The 16984-nt window shown below is 46.9% G+C and overlaps 1 protein-coding gene across 1 annotated transcript; it reads right to left on the minus strand.

Annotated features, from left to right (window-relative positions):
- Positions 1-501: 501 nt before the first annotated feature.
- On the minus strand, positions 502-16645 carry zgc:162297 (uncharacterized protein F13E9.13, mitochondrial). The gene is made up of 6 exons (XM_015942459.3): positions 16500-16645; positions 16282-16364; positions 16027-16207; positions 15699-15849; positions 14749-14876; positions 502-1004 (listed from the first exon to the last, which is right to left on the minus strand). Exons 1-6 carry the CDS (start codon positions 16570-16572, stop codon positions 814-816), a joined length of 807 nt encoding a protein of 268 aa, XP_015797945.1. The 5' UTR covers positions 16573-16645; the 3' UTR covers positions 502-813.
- Between the last annotated feature and the right edge of the window lie 339 nt (positions 16646-16984).

Genomic DNA, 16984 nt, shown 5'->3' on the forward strand with positions numbered 1-16984 from the left:
CTCGATGTCCAAAATGTGCGTAAGCCAGGTCCTTAGTCAACTTAAAGTTGTGCACATTTGACTGCTAAGTTTTCTTTTATAAATCCCAAAGTTTGCATAAGCGAGCTTTATAAATGAGGCCCCTGGTCCTCATGCTTTGATGTACAGAGGAAGTGAAATACATCTTCCAAACATCGCTCTTTTAGCCACAAATGTAACGTTCTCTGGTTGCTAATACAACACAGCGTGTTCCTGAGTTGCGAGGGTATCTTCTTTTGGTACTTCTGGAATCTCACTGGATGTTGCTCGCATCATCATTTCTACGTGAGCCGCCCCAGGAATAAAGTGGACAGGTGAATAATTTATCATTGGTCTTCACTATGATGATTAGACAAGTACACACACACACACACGCACACACACACACACTGCATTTAAGCCACTGAACACAACAGACCTGGGTCAGCACTGGGAGGTGGCCGGAGTCAGCGCTACTTTCCGATAATCCAATCACCTCGGGAGTGTGGGCGAGTTGTTGAACGTTTATTCTTGGGTTGCTTTGGTGGTTACAGTTGATGATGATGTTGCAAACATTGAAGCTGGATTAAATCTGAACTCAGGGCCTTTGAGCAGTGGCTCGTTTCCAGCTTGTCTTCATGCTAAATAAAGATATGCAGTGTTCTTAAATGTAAACGTGTGTTTTTCATGTGATTTTCTATACATGTATTTGTAAAAAGCACAAAAACATGAATAAAATGTGGATGTTTTTCTATTTTGGCTGCTGTAGTCAATTGTGCTGACACAGATGATGATGGTGACAGGAACACATCCTCTTCATGGACGAAGGTCTCGTATCTTTCCCATGAACTTCCCCACCCTCTCTGGGTCCAAGGCGTTGGCCCAGTGGCCCCCTTGCTTAAAGTGGGAACCAATGATCATTCCACTTGCATCCAGGTAACTCTCAACGTTGTCATACGTCACTCCGGACCCGATCAGCACTGGGATTCCCACCGAATGAGACACTTCTGCAGAAGCAAAGAGAACCAGCTTGTAGGGTTATGCCTACAGATGTATTTTGGGGTTTTAATTATGATCAATAAGATGTGAATTTCAATATAAATATGAAAATCCAACCTGATTGATCTTGAATATTTAACCAGAAGCATTAAGATTCTTTGTTATTCAGGGACCGTAAGCACATTTCGTATTAATTCAGACAAAGTTAAGCTTATAAAAAGTAAAGGAATTTATTTTTCCTACAAATTATAAGACATGACAACTAGAAAACTATGAGGTGATGAGTGTATGATGTAGTGTAATGTGATGTGTGAATGCGATGTTATCAGAACCCTCGTATCTGGAAGAAACTGAGTATGATTGAATTTGGTCTGCATTAAACTAGAAGTGATGGTTATAAAACGGCATCAGACACAATCTGTGGTGCCTACGTACTCTTTCGGAGACCCCCGGGGTAGATCTGGAATGTGTTGAAGTCCGTGGACCCCAAGGCACCTAAGTCCGTAGGAGAAACCGCAGCGCCACTAGACTGGTCTTCGAGTTGTCTCCAGGTCACAACAGGTAGTTGTTTGCGTCTATGGAAGGACTCTTAAGGAGTCGGAGCTGTGTCAGCTTTGTTCTGAAGGAACCGTTTGCTGTGTCAGCTGCAGCGTGCAACAGGTTTTGACAGCTTGTCAAAAGATGCGGTGGTTCAAAGAGTTTTCCTCCGGTGGCCAGTCCAGAGTTTGGCTCAAACTCATAAAACTCGGGAAGTGATTCTCGCTTTATTAAATCTTATATTATGATTTACTCACAAATGAGAATTTGACATATTAAGGGGGTTTTGTCAACTACCTCAGAAACCACACCTTGCTCAGATACAGGAGCTCTGATTTGTGGATCAGAAAGCAATGTGTCATGGGATTACTTTAACCTTCCGTCTGTCTTTATGGGTGACCCCGCGAGGAAAGTTGACCATTGAGCAGGATTGATGGTTTATTTCTTAAGGTCCACGTGGCAGAGTTGGTGCACACTCCTCACCCCTGCCACATGGACCCAAGGGATAAACCATCAACCCTGCTCAATGGGCAACTTTCCTTGCAGGGTCACACCCATTAGGACAGTGGGAGGGTTAACCTTGTCATCCTGTCGTGTATGAGTGTGTGAGCTGTCAAGTCACGTACGCTTATTATAAGACAAATGGATATTGCAAGGACTCATTCATTTCATCCTTATTAATTTAAGCACAGATGAATCAAAACATTTCATTTAACAACTTGTCTATTCATCATATGATTAATTAACTCATTGTTCATTTCATTACAGGATTTAATTATGAAAGTTCATCCTTTGTTCTGTGAAGCACAGCAGTCTGAGATAAGAGGGAAGCTTTAAGAGAGACTTCGGTGAAGCAACAGTTTGTTGACAATATGTTATCGTGTGTGCCAAGGCACTGCAGAATTTTTCTTGCAGATTAAAGGCGCCAGTTGCAGACCGGACACTGAAGAGGTCAAACTGTAGATGAAAAATGATGATTTCTGGTCGCTACAAGCTTCACTAATGGGCCGACAGACTGGCCAGTGGGCCAAAAGGAGACTTGTCCACAATGTGGCCCTGGGGCCTTTTGTGTCCCCAGTTATATTTCTTTAACAGTGGAATTTTGCCCACTCTTCCCCTCACAGTTTGCTATCTTTATTCAACCACTAGCAGTAGCAATTTGGCAAACAATAGGTATTAAAGGCATAGAGTGTGAGAACATAGAATATAAGTCAGTCTTTATGCAGATGATGTGTTACTTTTTCTCCAGAATTCTATCTATTTCTATAGAATTCTATTCTCCAGATTGATCCCGGTGGCTGCCTGGTGGGATCCGTGTCCCTGGGCTCTGTTGGGTCCTCGGTGTAAGTAAGTAAGTAAACTTTATTTGTATAGCACCTTTCCCAGGCATAAGCCACAAGGTGCTTGACAGCATTGTAAAAGTGTAAACACAAAAAGTGAATAAAAACAGTGAATAAAAACAATCATTAAAAATAAATAAAAAACATCATAAAAGGCCAAGACCACACAGAAAACATAACAGCCCTAAAATAACAATACGAATGCCAGAACAAACAAATAAGTCTTAAGCTTACTCTTGAACTTGTCGACAGAATCAATAGAATGCAGAGTGAGGGGTAAGTTATTCCAGAGCTTAGGTGCTACAGCTTCAAATGAGCGGTCACCTCAAGTGCGATAGTAAGTGTGAGGAACTTTAAGCAGATTAAGATCTCCACTCGTCAGAGCCCGCATAGGGGTGTAGGATTGGATCAGTTCTCTAATGTAGGAGGGAGCTTGTCCATGCAGGGCTCTGAAAACCAGAACCAAAAACTTAAACGTCAACCTAAAAGACACAGGCAGCCAGTGAAGTTCCTTTAGGATGGGGGATTTGTGAAACCTCCTATTCGTGCGCGTCAGGATTCTTGCAGCAGAGTTCTGCAGTAGTTGAAGACAATGGAGCTCCATCTTGTTCAGACTAGGAAATAAGCTATTACAATAGTCTAAACGGGATGACACAAAGGCATGAATGAGGAGCTCCAAATCATTTCTTGACACCACACGTCTAAGTTTTGAGATGTTCCTTAGTTGAAAAAACAGTTTCTCGTTAGCTGCTCACAGTGCTGCACAAAAGCCATTTCACTGTCAAAGATGACTCCTACATTTCTAAGGCTTAACTTCACAGATTGGCCCAAATCGCCCAGGTACTGCTTAATATCCGGGACAAAACCAACAGGGGCAACAACGAGAGTTTCTGTTTTTTTATCATTTAGCTGCAGGGAATTTTCATTAAGCCATTTCTTTATCTCCACTAAACAATGGAGCAAAGAGTCTAACTTATTCAGCTCAGACTGCTTAAAAGAGCAATATAGTGTCACGAACTCCTCCGGTTAACTACACTTCCCAGCATTCTCGCCGCCATTTCCCAACATTCCCGCCACCAGCGTGGCTTGCCGACGTCATCACGCCGACACTATTTACGGAAGCACCGGCGTTCATTCATTACTCAGTCATCGTTCCTACCAGACTTTGAATCGAGTTCTCAGGCTTACCAGCCCTCAAACCCAGCAAAAGGATCTACCCACGCTGTCTACTACCAGTAAGCCAGCTTCCTTATCCTTCCGGAACTGCTACTCAGTCTCGGCTCTCTCCGAGCGCTGTGTCGCTGTTCCCAGGGTAAAGCTGCGTGCTCTGTCTAACCCAACGCTAGCCACTCCGCATCTGGGTCACACAGTTACGCCACAAACCATCTCCGCTACGCTTCAGCTCAGCCGCAAAACCTGACATATAGCTGAATTTCATCAGCAAATAGGTGGAATGAAACGTCACTAAACCTTTGAATGATCTTACCCAAGGGGTCAAATACAACAAGAAAAGAACAGGACCCAGGATGGAGCCTTGGGGCACTCCACTCAACAAATCTGCAGATTCTGACCTTATTTGGTTTGCTGTAACACTAAAGCTACGTTCTGATAAATAAGAGGGGAACCACTGAAGGACTGTCCCTGATAGTCCAGTTTGGTCCCTCAGTCTCATCAGCAGAACCTGTTGATCAACTGTATCGAAGACTGAAGATAGGTCCAAGAGAACCAGAACACTGCATTTTCCCAAATCAGCAGCCATCGTAATGTCACCGGACACTTTCAATAAAACTGTTTCTGTAGAATGAGGTTTACGGAAACCAGACTGAAATGGCTCAAGGATGTTACTTGGGTTGAGGAAGGAAGAAATCTGTTCATAAACCACGTTCTCAAGAATCTTAGAAAGAATCTGAAACTTGGAAATAGGTCTATAGTTGCTAAGGTCAGTTGGATCTAAACCAAGCCCCACAATGCGGCTAAAAATTGAGGCCAACCTGGAAGTACCAAAAATTGCAGTTCCACCCTCATCCGCTAGGGGCTGGTGTCAGAAGCGAGCAAATCCTCATTGACTCCCATGTTAAAAATACCAATTTCACAGCAGAAATAAACATGTTTACAGCCTGGTACCAGAACATGTTTTTGGTTTAAATGATCTAGTTTACACTCATGACAACTCTGAGGGGGGTGAATGTTTTTCTCACTCTTCTGTTTGTGTATTAAAAGCCTAAAATTCTGTATAATTAATGAGCATCCGACCATGTGACCGCCGCCGCAGACCCACGTGACCACAGAGCTAGCTCCGTGGAAAGGCCTCAGTAGAGCCTCGGTCTGGCCTGGAAACTGTTCCAGGATTTTGAGTCTCTGTGTGTGTGTGTTCTTGTTTGGATATTATTTGTGCAATTGTTGGACAAAATGACTTGCTGTGGCATTAATTGCACTAATAGAGCATCCAAGGAGTCTCCACTTCATTTTTTTCGGTAAGTAAAATTATATTTATGTATTTTAGGTCACTGCCGAGCTGAGCTTAGATTTTAACATGTACTGTTTAACCATGAAATTTAAATGTGATAGGGTAAAACCCAGTGCATTTAACATAATGCTGCACTTTAGAAAATGGGTTGAAATATAACATGTTGGTGGAGCTGGGTTCCGACTATCGGCTTGTGGAGCTCTCGGGAGACCGATGTTTTCCACCTATTCTCCCCTCCCCGCAGCTCGGCGCATCTCTGTCTGATCGCGGCTTCCATCTGCTGCGCGGGCTGCCGGCTAGTTCTCGACACATATCTGTCTGATCGCGGCTTCCGTCTGATGCGCGGGCTGCCGGCTTGTTCTCCCCGCAGCTCGGCGCATCTCTGTCTGATCGCGGCTTCCATCTGCTGCGCGGGCTGCCGGCTAGTTCTCGACACATATCTGTCTGATCGCGGCTTCCGTCTGATGCGCGGGCTGCCGGCTTGTTCTCCCCGCAGCTCGGCGCATCTCTGTCTGATCGCAGCTTCCGTCTGATCCGCGGGCTGCCGGCTTTTGAAGCTCTGGATGGAAACCGATGTTTTCCACCCGTTCTCCCATCCCTGCATCTCTGTCTGATTGCGGCTTCTGTCTGCTGCGCAGGCTGCCGGCTCGTGGAGCTCTGGGATGGAAACCTTTCCACCCGGTTCTCCCCAGCGACAGCTCTGCGCATCTCAGTTCGCAGCTACGCTTGTCTGCTGTGTGGCTGCCGACTTGTGGAGGTCTCGGAGACCTCTGTGTTCCACCCGGTTTTACCCAGCGGTCAGCCCGGCTTATCTCTGACTCAGAAGCTGTGGTGTTGTGCACAGTTAACTCCGGTTATAGCTAGGTTGCTACCTCCATTAGCTTAGCTCCCACCTCCGCGTTAGCTTTGGATTAGTTTCAGGTAAGCTCACCTGGTGGTGAGTTGGATCAGATGGCAGGGGAAGATGCCGCGTAGACCTGGCAGACCCAAACGCATAGTGAGGGTCTGCTGGGAACGCCTGGCAGAAGAACCTGTCAAGATGGTCTTCAACTCCCACCTCCGGCAGAGCTTTGACCGCGTCCCGAGAGCAGTGGGGGACATTGACTCCGAGTGGGCCTTGTTCCACTCTGCGATTGTTGCTAACTGTGGTCGCAAGGTGGCCGGTGCCAGTCGTGGTGGCAACCCCCGTACCTGCTGGTGGACACCAGAGGTACGGGGAGCCGTCAGGCTGAAGAAGGAGGCCTACAGGGCGTGGCTTGTCTGTGGGTCTCCGGAGGCAGCAGACAGGTACCGGATAGCCAAGCGGGGTGCAGCAGTGGCAGTTGCTGAGGCAAAATCTCGGGCATGGGAGGAGTTTGGTGAGGCCATGGAGAAAGACTATCGATCGGCTCCAAAGGGGTTCTGGCAAACTGTCCGGCGCCTCAGGAGAAGAAGGCAGCAACTCGCTCACACTGTTTACAGTGGGGATGGGGAGCTGCTGACGTCAACTGGGGCTATAGTCGGACGGTGGAAGGAATACTCTGAGGTGCTCCTCAATCCCACCTATGCGCATTCCGAGGAGGAACCAGAGCCGGGAGACCTGGGGATGGACTGTCCAATCTCGGGGGCAGAAGTTGCTGAGGTAGTCAAACAACTACACAGCGGCGGAGCCCCGGGGGCGGATGAGGTTTGTCCTGGGTATCTCAAGGCTATGGATGTTGTAGGTCTGTCATGGTTGACACGTCTCTGCAACATTGCGTGGTCATCGGGGGCAGTTCCTAGGGAGTGGCAGACCGGGGTGGTGGTCCCCATCTTTAAGAAGGGTGACCTGAGGGTGTGTTCCAACTATAGGGGGATCACACTCCTCAGCCTCCCTGGAAAGGTCTACGCCAAGGTACTGGAGAGGAGGGTCCGATCGATAGTTGAATCTCAGATTGAGGAGGAGCAATGTGGTTTTCGTCTTGGCCGTGGAACTGTGGATCAGCTCTATACCCTTGCAAGGGTGATGGAGGGGGCATGGGAGTTTTCCCAACCAATCCACATGTGCTTTGTGGATTTGGAGAAGGCTTATGACCGTGTCCCCAGGGGCACCCTGTGGGGGACGCTCCAGGAGTATGGGGTGGGTGGTTTTCTGTTAAGGGCCGTTCAGTCCCTTTACCAGAGGAGCGTGAGTTTGGTCCGCATAGCCGGTAGTAAGTCGGACCTGTTCCCGGTGAGGGTTGGACTCCACCAGGGCTGCCCTTTGTCACCGGTTCTGTACATCACTTTTATGGACAGAATTTCTAGGCGCAGCCGTTTTGTGGAGAGTGTCGAGTTTGGTGGCAGGAGAATCTTCCCTCTGCTTTTTGCGGATGATGTGGTCCTCCTAGCTTCATCCAGCTCTGACCTTCAGCTCTTGCTGGGTAGGTTCGCGGCCGAGTGTGAAGCGACTGGGATGAGGATCAGCACCTCCAAATCTGAGACCATGGTTCTCGACCGGAAAAGGGTGGCTTGCCAACTCCGGGTCGGGGGAGAGGTCCTACCTCAAGTGGAGGAGTTTAAGTATCTCGGGGTCTTGTTCACGAGTGTGGGTAGGAGGGATCGGGAGGTTAACATACGGATTGGTTCAGCGTCTGCAGTGATGCGGACGCTGAGCCGATCTGTCGTGGGGAAGAGGGAGCTGAGCCAGAAAGCCAGGCTCTCGATTTACCGGTCGATCTACGTCCCAATCCTCACCTATGTTCATGAGCTTTGGGTAATGACCGAAAGAACGAGATCACGGATACAAGCGACCGAAATGAGTTTCCTCCGTAGGGTGGCCGGGCTCAGCCTTAGAGATAGGGTGAGGAGCTCGGACATTAGGGAGGGACTCGGAGTAGAACCGCTGCTCCTCCTGATCGAAAGGAGCCAGCTGAGGTGGTTTGGGCATCTGGTCAGGATGCCTCCTGGACACCTCCCCGGGGAGGTGTTTCGGGCATGTCCTGCCGGCAGGAGGCCCCCGGGTCGACCCAGGACACGTTGGAGAGGTTACATCTCCAATCTGGTCCGGGAACGCCTTGGGGTCCTGCCAGAGGAGCTGGTGGAGGTGGCCGGGGAGAGGACAGTCTGGAGCTCCCTAGTTGGGATGCTGCCCCCGCGACCCGGACCCGGATCAGCGGAGGAAGACGACAATCTTGATTTTGTTTGTGAAAAATCTCAAAAAGGCGTTGCCATCTACTTCACAGAAAACAGGGGTAACTGGAGGCACAGGACATACAAGGGAATTTATCGTGTCAAATAACACTTTGGGATTTTTCTTAGATGAGATAACCAGTTGACAGACCTGGCATTTTCAACCATCTCGTTATGTGATGACACAAGATCCCTGAGGTAAAGTCTATGAACCTCTAATTTGGACGATTTCCACAAGCGTTCAGTCTTTCGACATAGCCTCTTTTGACTTAGGTTTCTTCATTTATCAAAGGACACAATTTCTTTTGTGTAGATAAGTTGAATTTAACAGGAGCTACCTGATCAAGAATTTAGTGGTTGTTAAAGCAGTTCATGAAAACATCCACATCAAGACAATCCAGAAATAAAAAAGAGGATCAAACATGTCAGAAAAACTATCTGCACTGTTATCAGTGATAAGACGTCTCAGGGACCTTATTTCTAGAGGCTTGGGTCCAGGACTGAAGTTAAGATCAAACAAGACAAAACTGTGATCACTCAAATGGACATAATTTACAGACAAAGTCAAAGTGTCCAGGCCAAGTGTAAAAAACAAATCTAAAATATGGCCTTTCTGGTGTTTAGGTTCTGAAACAAGCTGCTTGAAATTAAAAGCTTCAGTCAGTGATGAAAGTTCCACTGCAGGACAAGATGAGTTGTCATCAACATGAAGGTTAAAACCCCCAAGGATTAAAACAGTTTCCAGTTTTATAACAGAGGACAAGAATGCACCAAAATCCTTTAAAAAGTCAGCGGCAGGGCCAGGAATCACCACGCAGTAGAAAGTAGATGAAGAACCCACTTTGACCATCAGCGATTCAAAGGAAGAAAATTCTTGGCACTGGATCACATTGCATTTATAAGCATTTTTATGCACAAGGGCAATGCCGCCACCACCACGGCGACAGGGGCAGGGCTTCCCAATGAGAGTGCAGCAAGTTGGACAGAGACTATTTAAATTACAGTTTTTCTCAAATGCTAAAACACAAAATCCAATTCTCGAAACCAAATGACCAGTTGCCTAAACACATTTACTAAATCTAGCCATCATTTTCCAACATCATAAACACATTTCACACGAAGACACAATTCACAAAACACAATCCTCTGTCCTCATAAATCTAAACACATTTTTCCTTGCTAAAACACAAGTTGCAAAAGAACTCTGATCATATTCTCAAATGAAAGCTCATGTGCTGCCAAATGCTTGCCACTGTCAGCACTAATTGAACACAATGAACACACCTGTCGTCATTCATTACCCACACAACGACTCGACACTTGTTGCTAATGCTGTGACCACATGTATAAAAGCAAGTTCAGAGTGCAGTTTGCTGAAGATTCCAAACAAACACATTGGACGAAGGCAGAGTCAGGGGAAGAGGAATTCGAGTAAGAGGAGGGAGAAGAGCTGGCCATAGAAGAAGAGGAGGAGGCCATCAAGGGAGAGGAGAAGGTCCAGGAGGGAGAGCAAGACAACCTTGCCCCATCATTACGGAAGAGATGCGAGCAACGGTCATTGTCCATGGCATGACAATGGCTGAAACAGGACTAAAGCCTGGTTTATGCTTCTCCGTCAGCTCCGCAAAGGACAGACACGCACGGATTGACGGAAGCGTTTTGCTCTCATACTTCTCCGTCTCCTGGAGAGTGTTGAAAAGCAATTGCCCGGCAGGACAACAGAGGGCGTAGCGCTGTTCTGTGGTATCATGTCATGTATCGGTCCAAGATCGTGTGTTTATATTGTGTTTTTTGTGTATATAAGAGACTTTTAACACGGACATATTTGTCTCTCATTCTCCCACCTCTTCATGCGCTCCCCACCTCTAAACCCACGTTTCCTGTCATTTCCGTCCACAAATAAAACGCTTGCTGCGCATCTTTTCACTCCTCCAGTCACGGGAGAATGAAACGTTCATATTTTTAGAGTTTTTTCGCGAGGTATTCTTCAAGCTTCTCCGTGTCTGCCGCTAGTTATCCTCGGCTCTCTTTGCAATGGCGGCGCTGTAAACAACAGCGGCGTCCTGACCAATCACAAGCTTGCGTAATCTGTCTCGTTCGACGGATGTTTAAAAAAGTGGGCTCGACTCCGTACGTACTTGCGTGCCTGTTGGAGCCCTACGCAAGGACGGATAATGGCGTTGCGTGTCTCCGCACTGACGCAGACGGAGAAGCATAAATCAGGCTTAAGAGTCCGTCCAAACCTGAGTAGGTTCACCGTGGACACCATTATCAGGGCATTCAGACAACACAACAGGTATTGTACTCTATTGCTTTCTTTGTCACAATACAGTTTTACAAGCCTGTGAAAGTAGTATATTGGTTTCAAATCAGTTGTTGTAAAGCATGTCATTTGACAACACACACGTTTCTTTCTTTAGAGTTGAAAGAATGCCACATAGAGGTAGGAGGGTTTCCATATTTACAGCGGCACAAGAAACCATCATTGTGGATATGGTTCGTGAGAACAACCTCATCAGACTCCGGGAGATCAGAGACAAAGTCATTGCCGATAATGTCAACTTTGAGAGCATTGACGATGTCAGCTTGGCCACAATAGACCGAGTTCTCTGGCGCCAAAAGATGCAGATGAAACAGGTCTATAGGGTTCCCTTTGAGCGCAACTATGCGCGACACAAAGACCTACGTTACAAGTATGTGCAAGTAAGTATACATCCATGTTCACAGTACAGTTAGTGGATATACTGTGTTGCTTAGTGGCCTACATTAGTTTTGGAATATACTGTGCTACCTGCTTGACTGTTGCTCTGAGCATCTGTGCACTTTCACATTTTCACAGAGGATATTATGGTTGGACGCGATGGCCAGACCTCATGAGTACCTCTTCCTGGATGAGGCTGGCTTCAACCTGCAGAAACGAAGGCAAAGAGGCCGTAACATCAGTGGCCAAAGAGCCATCGCTGAGGTTCCTGGCCGACGGGGGGGGTGGGGGTGGGGGTGGGGGTGTTAATATTACTCCTTGTGCGGCCATGGGTTCGGAGGGGCTTGTCCACCGGCATGCTGTCCTTGGGTCTTACAACACCCAACATCTCCTCACCTTCCTAGAGGAGCTAAAAGACATCCTCCTGGACCGCCAACAACACCATCCTGGGCCCGCACATCACATTTATGTGATCATTTGGGACAATGTCCGCTTCCACAGAACAAACCAAATCAGAGTGGTTCACCACCAACAGTAACCAGTAAATGTCTGTCTGCCACCCTACTCCCCTTTCCCGAACCCTATAGAGTTCTTCTCATCGTGGAGATGGAAGGTTTATGACAGACAACCATACACTAGAGAGAACCTCCTAAGGGCAATGGAGCTGGCCTGTGGTGACATCCCAGTGGAGGCCTTACAAGGATGGATTCGCCATTCCAGGGCGTTTTTCCCGCGGTGCCTGGCAAGAGACAATATAGCCTGCGATGTGGATGAGGTGATGTGGCCCGATGCAGCTCAGCAACATGATGCCGCACAGTGATTGTGGTGTGTGTGTGTGTGTGTGTTGTGAATAAAGTAAATAAAAAAATTTCACACCCTGCTCATGTTTTCAAGAGTACTGTTGTGTGCAATAGATTCTGTTTTTGCATTGAGTTGTGTTACAGTAGTGTACATGCAGAATTTTCTATAGATTTATACTCTTCATATGAAACTCACAAATCTAAATGCCTAATCCTCTGCAGAGATCTAATGGGCCATTCCCATCTGTACCGGGTCGGCCCAGGCCGGGTAGCGTAGGTTGTTTACATATCTGGGTGGCCTGGTATTTTTCCGGGCCAACCAAGGCTCATTCTCAGCCCTCTTCTGGAGGGGGTCTGCTTCAGGCCGACCAGGGCCAGCACACCCACTGCTGACAGCAAATTCACACCTTCCATTAGAGCAAGCCTCTGATTGGTGGGTAGAATCAGCCCACATGGGCTTAAGACAAGGATGTGTGGAATCAACCGGGCCAGGCTGGGGCCGACTGGGGCTACCCGGCCCGGGCCGACCCGGTACAGATGGGAATGGCCCATTAGAAGATCTGTAACTGTAAAGTTTCTAAAGATGGGCAAATTGGCAGTTATGAAACAAAGAACCTTCTCACAAATTGAGTATTGTGTTTTCAGTTGTTTTGCTGTAGTGTGTAATGATGTGTTTACGTTTTTGAAAGGTTCGAGCTGCTCCTTTGGTGTGAAAGTTTGAGTTTTGAAGTGAGAAGGTGTGGTTGTGTTTATGTAGTTTTAGAAAAGGGTGTTGTGTTTACACATTGGGGAACATGGAGGAAACGTTTGTGAAATGTGTTTTAGCATTTGAGAAAAACTGTAATAAACTCTTCCTCTTTCTGCGGTGTCTCCAAAAGACACAAAATATCCAATTTTCCCTTGAAAAGAGATCGTTCAATGAATGAGATTTATTTCCAATTGAACGAGCATTCAGCAAGCTGACGTGAATTGTAGATGACGTCATGAGGGCAGTGTCCGTGTTGCACAATGGCATTGGACGAAGGCAGGCCGAGTGGGCATGTGGTTTTCAGCTGGTCGTTGCGAGCTGAGCCGGCGGCACAAACACGGAAGTAGGTAATGGTGATGAAAACTCCAGACCACAGCTCCAACGCCGTGAAGTAACAGAACACTTGTTTGAGTCCAAGCAGGCGGCAGCGTGGACACACCGTCGCACTCCTCAAGGAGAGGAATCCGGCGCAGGCAGCGAACGCCCTCCCGGCGGCTGAAAACAGTGGAATTCCTACGCGCTGTAGCACGCCTACGTTTAACCTGGACACCAGACCGTGAGCCTCTCTTTCTGGATCTCCTACGGGGCTTGCCCGGTACTCGATACAGCAATTAAAATTCAGGTGAGTCCACATTAATTATGAACGGGGGTGGAAAAGCCTGTTTACACCCATCCAGATCATTACAGTTCTCCAACAGCGATCTGGCACTATACGAGTCTTGATCATAGGTCCGTAAAGCCACGACACATTCCTCAGTCATTCGGGCTGAAATGATCACATATACAGAAAAAATGATCATTACAAGTCTAAACATCAGGAGACGAGACGAGGCTCTGCCGATCACAGGCGCAATCTTGGATCCCAAAAAGGTACGTGACTGACGTGTTGGTTGCCCCTGGGTCGCTGGGTTCTGGGCTCAGCTGACTTGAGGGTGGGAGGCTTCAGGTGGGCCTGTGGGCTTGCCGCTGTTATCGCCCAGGACTGCTGATGGACTGCAGGTTGTGGCACCCCGGGGCAATCCTCTGCGCCCCTAAAGAGGGGGATAGGGCTTTTCTGGTTAGTCTCCCTGGGGTTCCTGTGCTCTAGGACAACTCTCTGGGTCTTGGAGCTCCATCTGTCTCCTACACATCTTTGAGGGCAGATCTGTGGCCCCTCACACTCTCTATTGGACGCTCCTATAAAGAAACCTTACATATACAAGCGCATGTACACACACAGGTACTCACATGATGCTCTCATAAGTATGGACTTGGGCACGTTCAACACATGTCTCAAGGCTGTGGTTGGAACTAAATGCACTGTGATGCATTATCGTTTGATTGTTCAGTTAAACAATGTTGATTTTATATTTGCTCATTAGGTTGACGCAGTGATAACTTGATCTTGTTGTATTGTTGTCTCTTTGTTTGTTTTTCTCTTTCTGCAGGTCTAGAAGCAGACTCTTGTTCATCGACTGTTTATTTTTGTGGACCCGGACCCCCCTCCCTCCACCTTTTGTCTCTTCCTTTCTCTTTCACCTCTGTCTCCGTGTCTGGTCGGAATTAAAAAGCGTCCAAAAACACTGACAATAAAGTTTTAAGTATCAGGCGTGACATTAAAGCAGAACGTTTGATGCTCCCCCTGAGAGTAAATCTGTAAGGCTTGTCACCATCATTCAGACATAAGTTCTGTTTGCTTCACAGCCAGACAAGACACGAAAAAAACAAACAAAAAACGGTGGAATTTAGTCTCCTAAAGGACATCAACACTAAAGTTTTAAGGTTCATTTTTACTAATCTGAGAAATATCTTTTGAGCAGAAAAAATTAAGAAATACAATTAAATCGTCTTTGTCACGCTAACACTAGTAAAGACACCCAGATGGTCCGTTAGGTTATGAAAGGTCGCCCTCTTGTGGACACACAGGGATGTAGCTTGTTAAACATTGTAATCACCATCCAAATAGAAACCTTCTGATTATTGCAGCTTTATATCATGACACATGAAGCTGGGATGTCATCAGCAATCCTAATGGATCCGACACCTGGTACCTGTGAGCTCCTGAGGATCGGGCTGCTGCCCGGTCGCTGACCCGGTGAGGATGAGTCCGTCTGAGAGGAAGAACTCAGCAGCGCGGGCTGTTTCCTTGATGGTCACGTCTGATGTCAGGGCATGGGAACTGGGCATGTGCACACACACACACACACACACACACACACACACACACACACACACACACACACACACACACACACACACACACACACACACGCGCACGCACACACACACACACACACACACACACACACACACACACACACACACATTAGACCAGCCTGCCCCCCTGAGCTGTGTGACTTACTGCAGCATCACCAGGTAATCTTTGTGCAAGGTAAAATTTAAGGTGGTGTAAAAGTTAAGCAACGGAAAAGGGAAGGTCCCACGGCTACAGCTCAGTAACACCACTGATCTAATGGAACTTGCAGAACATTCTGAGGGAACATTAATTCCTATCGTGGCTGTTATGTGAGGCTTGTATCGCAGGCCGGTATGGCCGGTGGAAATCGGTGTTTAGTTCTGCTGTGAAGGTGACACTTTTAACATTGGAGTCACCAGCTCAGTGGTCTAGTGGTAGAGTTTCCACCTTGGGACTGGGAGATCAGGGTTCAAATCTCAGTTGGGTCATCCCAAAGACTTTAACAAGAGGACCCAATGCCTCGCCGCTTGACACTCAGCTTTAAGGGGTTGGATTGGGGGGTTAAGCCATCAAATAGTTCCCAAGCACAGCCACTGCTGCAGCTACACACACACACACACACACACACTGCACATTTTGTCACTTCTGTGTTGGCTTCATGTTTGGCAGGCAGCTTGTCAAATATCTAATAACTGATATGGACTCAGAGGTAAATCACTGATTTAGAGAATATCTAAACCTAAACAAACCACTGAGGCAACAGGGACACGACAGGTAGAATGACATCACAGACAATGTTCTTACCTGTGCTTCTTTTTGATGTCAGTGAAGACCTGAACATTTTCAGCTCCAATCTGCTTGCGGTACCTCAGTAAGTCACCAGCACAAGCATTCAGGAGGCCCTCATCGGCCACATGAGAAAAAACAAAACCTTCTGCTCTGATGAAGTCCAGACCTAGAATCACACAACGACCAGTATAGATAAGGTCTGTAGACCTGCTCCACACACGTTCCTCACAGATCATACAATACATGTGTGCATTTGAGAGATAAGACCAAAGATTCTCTTGTGTTGACTGTTTGTAAAATGTGTTTACAGTTACGGTTTATTGTAACTAATGGGGGATTGAACCTGAAGCCAGGGCGACAGCCATCGCTTGCTGGTTAGCGGAGGACAGTATCTGCACTCCTAGTGGCATCCTGGGGCAGATGCTTCTAACAGCAGAGCAGACCACGGTCATGCAGGTGGACACCTCTGGGCCCACGGAGAACGAATAAGGAACGTCGTGCATGTTTTCAACAATCAAACCATCCTGAAACAGGGCTTCATTAGTTACAGTTAGCGAGTTGTCAGGAAAGATCTCATTAAAGTGAAGAAGAAACGTACAACTCCTGCATCGAGATACACTGCAGCCTCACGGCACGCCTCTTCAGTGATCTGGGAAATTCTCAAACACCCCAGAGGAGAACCTGAAGCATAGACAGACGACTAATTACAACTCCTAACTGTGCCGATACTTTTAAAAACAAGTTATTACTAATGCACATGAGAGGTTGTGCTGCACTTTCAAAGAAGAATATACATGTAAACATCAGCTACTTTACCTGGTAATGCTTTGATGTGAATCATCCCAATGACGTTCGATTTTAGGCGCCCAAAAAGGCTCGAAAACTTCATTTTTGTTGCGGTGGTCTTTCCTGTAGCACAGATCAAAGAGAGTGTTGTCTCTGTAGAATGAAAGTCACGTGACTGACTTGAGCAAAGGTCAGTTCAGAAAATCAATAACAAGTGAAACAAGTTAGTTCTAGATAAATCTGTCAGCAACACCCTGGAAGTGAAGTGTTACGCCATCCAGGTGTTTTACTATGATGGACCAATTTTGATGAGGAAAAACAAAATCTCAGCATTGTTTTTCATCAAGTAATAAGTACGTATACAGACATGGACAAAATTGTTGGTAGCCTTTGGTCAACGAAAGAAAAACCCACAATGGTTCCAGAAACTTGAATCACCAAAGCATCAAAAAATAAATGTTATATGAAAGTTAACCAGTCAAAATCAGAAATTGCTTTCCAACGATGCTTCAATG

The sequence above is a fragment of the Nothobranchius furzeri genome, chromosome 9 (assembly GCF_043380555.1).
Source record: "Nothobranchius furzeri strain GRZ-AD chromosome 9, NfurGRZ-RIMD1, whole genome shotgun sequence".
NCBI classification, from domain to species: Eukaryota; Metazoa; Chordata; class Actinopteri; order Cyprinodontiformes; family Nothobranchiidae; genus Nothobranchius; species Nothobranchius furzeri.

Excerpts from the sequence above, each read along its gene's own strand:
- zgc:162297 (XM_015942459.3), bottom strand. The coding sequence starts at position 16,572 with ATGAAGTTTTCGAGCCTTTTTGGGCGCCTAAAATCGAACGTCATTGGG. Across the intron at positions 15,850-16,026 it reads GGCTGTCGCCCTGGCTTCAG|GTCTGGACTTCATCAGAGCA; the intron begins GTTCAATCCCCC and ends GTGTGATTCTAG. Across the intron at positions 1,005-14,748 it reads CGATCCTCAGGAGCTCACAG|AAGTGTCTCATTCGGTGGGA; the intron begins GTACCAGGTGTC and ends TTGCTTCTGCAG.